The sequence below is a fragment of the Melospiza georgiana genome, chromosome 4, assembly GCF_028018845.1.
Source record: "Melospiza georgiana isolate bMelGeo1 chromosome 4, bMelGeo1.pri, whole genome shotgun sequence".
NCBI classification, from domain to species: Eukaryota; Metazoa; Chordata; class Aves; order Passeriformes; family Passerellidae; genus Melospiza; species Melospiza georgiana.
Window position 1 is genome coordinate 3,458,169 of NC_080433.1, and position 6,000 is coordinate 3,464,168.

At 49.0% G+C, this 6,000-nt stretch overlaps 1 protein-coding gene across 4 annotated transcripts in view; it reads left to right on the plus strand.

The window, feature by feature from the left end:
* Positions 1–5,662, plus strand: part of PODXL (podocalyxin like) — a 47,742-nt gene extending 42,080 nt beyond the window's left edge. Inside the window, exons 8-9 of one of the 4 annotated variants that reach the window (XM_058023601.1) lie at positions 924–980; positions 2,160–5,662. In XM_058023601.1, the coding sequence (XP_057879584.1) occupies positions 924–980; positions 2,160–2,354 (252 nt within the window). In that variant the 3' untranslated portion in view covers positions 2,355–5,662. The remainder of the gene's footprint in view (positions 1–923; positions 981–2,159) is intronic. The other 3 variants (XM_058023603.1, XM_058023604.1, XM_058023605.1) reach the window with 3 other exon arrangements.
* Positions 5,663–6,000: the final 338 nt, after the last annotated feature.

The following is a 6,000-nucleotide window of genomic DNA, read 5'->3' on the forward strand; positions in this document are numbered from 1 at the left end:
AGGATTTAAGGAAGAACCAACGCAGAAAGAGAAAATAATGTGATTTTTATCTCAGGAAGCACTCCTAGGTGATTTTAGTGTAGCATTCACCTGCAAGGACTCATGGCCATTGCCACGCCCTGGGGCACTGAGGTTTGCACTGGTCCCAGCTGCTGTTCCTGCTCTAGGGCAGACAGAAACAGAAAATTATGAAATCAGATTATGCAATCAGGGTAAATCACCCTCCTGATGGAGAAGCAAACCTACTTCAAATTGCTTTCCCCTGGACCAGCTCATCCTTTCTCAGCGATTCCAACCTCTGAACCACAGGAAAACAAGGGATAAAACTTTAAATACTTACAGTGCAAGGTAGGTGAACACAGGAGGGAGGGAAGAGCAAATTAATGCCCCTGTCAGACTTGTTTGCACTTACCAGGCTTGATTTTTTGGGAAGAAATGGGGGAAGAGGCAAGACCTCAATAAATATTTGACCTGCACTGTGGTCCTCTTGGAGCTTCCAGGGTTTCATCATCCCTTGCATGAAATGCTGGCATGAAAAACGTCCCACCAGGGACAGATAGCAGCATAACACGCCCCATATCGTTCAGAAAATAGGATATTTCTAGTGATGGGAACACGTGTCCCTAAAATAACCGGGTGCAGAGGAATAGGTACCAGTCCAACTTGGATGTTCCAGAGGTAAATTCCCACCAGACACAGGATAAAACAGCAAAATCAAAGCAAGGGATGCTATTTCCAAAAATCAAACACATTCCTCCTTCCTGCTTTTGTTTTTGGGTGGTTTCTTTTGTTCTCTTTCTGTTTCGTTTCCAAAAATGACTTGAAAGTTTTTTTTTTTTTTTTCCTATTTTATTTTTTTTTTTCTCTCCAACCCTCCTCGCCCTCCACCTCCCTCCCTGTTGTTTTATCTTGGAAATACCCAGAACATCCACCCTGATGTCCCCGGGTTTGATGATGGACATGTGGCCCTGATCTTTAATGTGAGTTCCACCACAGGGATCGGAGGGGCGGGCGCCGCATCCGTAACACCCCCAGCTCTCACCTCCAGTGCTTGGTAGGGCCCAGGAGCTTTTAACAGGACTAAAGCCCAGCTTTACAGCCCCTTTCCCCTTGCTGCATGGCTGCAAGGTGCCTTGCCATGGTGGGAGACCAGCAATCCCACAGGGCAGCAGCACTTGGGAGAGCCCAGGTGTGTGCTCTGCTTTTGGAGCATGCCATGATCCCCACCCTGGCACAGGGAGTGACACAGGGGGACTCCCAGCAGCACCTCTGCAGCCCCTCTGCCAGCACCAAGCCCTGCAGTTTTGCTTCTCCATCCCTCTCCTTCTCCATGGATTCCCTCCCACGCCTGTCTCCTGACATTTATAGGAGCACTGTAATAGAGCAAGCTGTGAATCCAGGCAGATTTTAACAGGGCTCCCCAAAAAGGGCTGAGCAAGGACTGCAGCTCCCCACTGAATCCTTCCAGGGAAGGATAGGGATGAAGGACCCACCAAGAGACCCAAAAAGGGCTGAGCAAGGACTGCAGCTCCCCACTGAATCCTTCCAGGGAAGGATGGGGATGCAGAAGCCCAAGTGAATCCAATATTAGGACAGGCTGGGGTTCTGCCAAGGGATGAAGGGCTGAGCTGGAGCCTGAAGCACATCACACCAAAGGACCAGGGTGATAAAGTGTCTGATTCCATCTCTCCCTGCCTGGTTTCCACTGAGAGTTCTAGAATGAGGAAGGATAATGCTCAAGATCTGGCAGATGGGAGCTGCCCCTGAGTAAAGGAGAATGATAAAGCAACCAGAAAAAGGACAGGGGTGAATAGAAAGGGGAGGGGAAGAGCAGAATTTGAGGCAGGGAGGCAGGAGTTGGGATGCAGTGTTGCTCAACCTCTTGCCAAGGTCCTGGATGGAACAAACTGAAGGTGGCAGCTGCTCATGGAGGTTTTCCACACGTCTCTGGCTGCTCTTTCCTCCTTCCCATCATCAGCAGAGTCTTCCTCTTGCCAGCTCCATGCTATCCCCTCGCTGCCCCCTGCCTCAACCTCACCATGAAAGTCTCTATAAGTAGCTACATAACTCTATATGGGCAGCTGTCACAGCCCTGAGGTGACACTTGCAGCATGGCCCAGGTGCTGTTCAGTGGGGTTTATGGCTTTCTTTCCTCATAGCAGCGCCTGACCGAGGAGATGCAGACCATGGAGAATGGCTACCACGACAACCCCACGCTGGAGGTGATGGAGACCTCCTCTGAAATGCAGGAGAAGAAGGTGAACCTCAACGGAGAGCTGGGGGACAGCTGGATCGTTCCTCTGGACACCCTCATGAAGGAGGACCTGGAGGAAGAGGAGGACACGCATTTATAGGATGCAGAACTTGATCAAGAGAAAAACAACCACCACCCCCAAAAAAACCCCATAAACCCTACACACACACACACATACACACACAAAATAAGGCAAAATTCTCCCCCCAAAAAGCAGAAAATCCCTTGATGAACTAATTGTGGCCCCTTGTGGCACCACATGGGGTGCAGGATGGAAGAGAAAAGGACATGAGAAGACACCTCTGGGGCACAACAACACAAGCCACTTTGGTGGCCACATCTGGCCAAGCATCCTCCAACCCCCACCCACCTCCCACACCAGCCATGGGCTGACAGGGTGGCTCTGCTCCTGAAGAGCTGCTGGTGTCTCCTCCAAGCATGTCCCCTCCCATCCCACATCTGACCACGCCATCCTCCAGCTACTGAACGACTCAAAAATCAAGAGAAATAAAATAAATAGGACAGGAGATGGAGTGCATCTGACAGCAAAGCAGCACCTGGCGATTACAGCTCGACAAATCCTCTGGCCCACGCTGTTTAGTCATCACCCTGCCCTCCCTGACACCCAGGTAGTGAATGAAAAAAGCTGGAACAGCCTGTTCCTTTTTAATCCAGTTTCCAGCCTCTTCCCAGAGCTGAAACGCACAAGAGCCCCTCGTTGTGCCATGGGCAAATGGATGCACCCAGAGCCAGTGGGATGGCAGGGATGCAGCAGTGCCAAGGGATGCTCAGCCCCCGTGCCAAGGGCTGAGGAACAGATCCTGCACCCACCTGGTGAGAGAGGTGCAGCAGCTTCTTGTTTTGAAAGGATGAGATGGAGGGAGAGGAAAAGGAGGAATTTCTTGAGTTCATCCCTCTTTAGGAAGGGTGTGGAGAGCAAGAGTGATGTCTGGTCTCTGGCCCAGGCGTGATGTTGGGGGTTTTGTGGTGCAGGAGCCCAGCTCTGGTGCTGCATTTCCCTCTGGAAGGATCATTTGCCTTCCAGGAATTACACAGCAGCATCTCACAGCCCTCACCCATCCTCCACGAGACTGTGGGACACAGGCACCACGATGGTTTGTGATTTTTGAGGGCACATTTTCCTGCATGAGCAGCAAGTAGAAGAGGCAAAAGAGCAACAGAATGTGAGCCAGGGAGCTCAGTGGCATTCAGGTGGCCTTGGTGTTTCACGCCCTCAAGGTTTAAAAGCTCAGCCTCAAGCTCTTCTTCATGAGCCACTAAAATAACAGACCTGCAAAGCAGCTCCCAGCTCAGCAGCAAAGCTGGGGCTGAGCTTTGTCCTGCAGCCCTTGGTCTGTCGCCCAGGTCTCCCTTTGCTGAAGTCTTTCAAGGGGAGGAGAAGAAAAACATGGCTGGACTGAGGCCATTTCTGGATTTTGACTCCTCACCACAGCTCTAAAAGGTTGGGGAGAGTTTCATGCCTTTGCTCTGGTGAAGCAGCTCAGGGCTGGCAGAGGCAGGATCATCCTCCAGGACCAGAAGGTGACCGGGCTGAGTCCCTCTGCCAGAGTGAGGATGGAGCTTGTCCCAAACCCTCTGCAAGCCAAAGGAGCTGCAGATGAGAGTGAAACACAGCCCAAACACAGCCCTGCTCCTCTGCTCGCCATACACCAAGGCACAATGGGGACATTTCCTCTGGGCTCTGCCACCAAGTCAACCCGACTGGGATCTGCTCCCACGGCTGCACTGAACGAGGGGAAAAGCAGAGCCAAGCAATGGGAAGCTGGGAGAAGCCCTGGTGGAGTTGGGAGTACTCAGGAAGGAGGATTGGGGTGTTTTGCTCAGCCCCAGGACAGGAACTGGCAGAAGATACAAGTGGCTCTTCCCCCTTCTGTCCTGCACTGAAGGGCAGAGTCTGAAGTGTTCAAACCTTTCTATTTTTGTATGTAAATATTCCTGCTATTCATTAGCAATGTATTCCGCACACTTCACTTACCTGTGCACTGCACTATGGGGAAGTCATTTTGGAGGGGAGGGGAAATAACAAATAAAATAAATTAAAAAAAAACTTAAAATCTTAAAAATAAAAAAAAAGCAAGAAAAAGCTAAAGGCCAGCCTGGTAGGAGATAAAAATTTGACATGAAGCAGAAAAACACCTCTTGCCCAGGTAACTTTGTGCCACAGCTTTGTCCCTGTTCTGGCAGCATCAAGTTCAGCTCTTTAGCGTGGCTATGAGTCTCAGAGAATGGAACCTCGGCATCCACAGCTGCTCCTGTGAGCATTGTGGCCATTCCTCACATTTCTGTCCTTCCCAGAAAACAAACACAGGGAAAACACAGGGCAGCAGCAATGCTGTGGCCACCAGGGCTGAGCTGCCACAAGGACACCCCTGGATGGCATCTCCAGGCTTTGGCACGTGCCTAAAGATTCCCCCTTCCCAGCAAAGAGATGCCAAAGTGCTTTAATGAGTCAGGTCCAAAGACTTTCCAAGAGAATCCTACAGAGGCTTGAGATCAAGTAACCTTAAATCTTTCCGAGCAGAGACCAGTGAAGATGTTAACTGCTCAGCAAGTGCTTATAGTGATTTATATTTGAATAGGAATTGTACATTTATTTATTTTTCCAGACACCATATTTTTAAACCACTAATATTTTATAGTAGATTTTCCTTCCCCTATTTAAAAGAACTATTTCCACAGGAAAAGAAAACAGTACATTTGTTGTTTTTTTTTAATGTTGAGAACATTCTTTTTTTGGAAAAAAAAAAATCAGGTAGGAAATGCAGCAATGAGCATCTTTGGCCTTAACCCTTTCCTTTGTAGAGTGTAGCCATAATTGTTAGACCAAAAATAATAAATAAAAAAATAAGATTTACCCAGGCATTTCCTTCCTCCCTGCCCCTCCTCCCTTCCCTGTGCTCCTCTTCTCTGCCCCAAACCAGCTTTAACATCCCACACATTGTACAAAGAGAGATTCCTGCTCTTACCTTTGGGCGAGAGCTTTACAAGCAGCTCAGATGTCCTTGCAAGAGACTTTTCTATTTTCAGATTCAAGAGGAAACGTGTAAATACTTTAGGAGCATTTTATCTCCCGCTCACAGTGCCGTGACCCAGCTGATGAGGTTGATACTGTGACTGCTGCCTACAGAAGACACACAGAAGTCATAATCCATGAGGGACTGGTGAAGGAAAACCTAATTCCCCAGGTGGTTTTTACCTGTTGAACCTTGCACATATAGTAGAGCTCTTACATACTGTGTGTAGCAGCACCTCTCATGGGGACAGGAGTCTGATTTACACTGGAATTTACTGAGGAACTGGATTGTAAGAGATTATTCTTGCATTTTCCTACAAATATATTTTGAGAGCATCATGTATTTCTGTCAATAAACATTCTTATGTAAAAGATTCGTGTCTGTGGATGAGTGAGGAGGGGTGGCCAGGTCAGAGGACAAGTTCCAGGGCCACAGCTTCCTGCCCTGGAGAGGCTCCATGGGAAAACACTGGAACAGCTGGAACAAAACCAACCCAGACCCTTCAAGGTAGCCAGCCATGGAAAAGCCTGTATTTTTCCTGTGCAGAAGGAAGTATTATAGTGGTGGAAAACCTATTAAATTTAAAAATCAGAGGATTCAGAGGGGTGGGAAGCTGGGGTGATGGTGAGGGCATCCCCACCACAGCCTGAGCACTTGTTTGAGCTCTTGGTGCCTTCAGGCTGTCAGAGGGAAAGGCAACTCACCCTTATT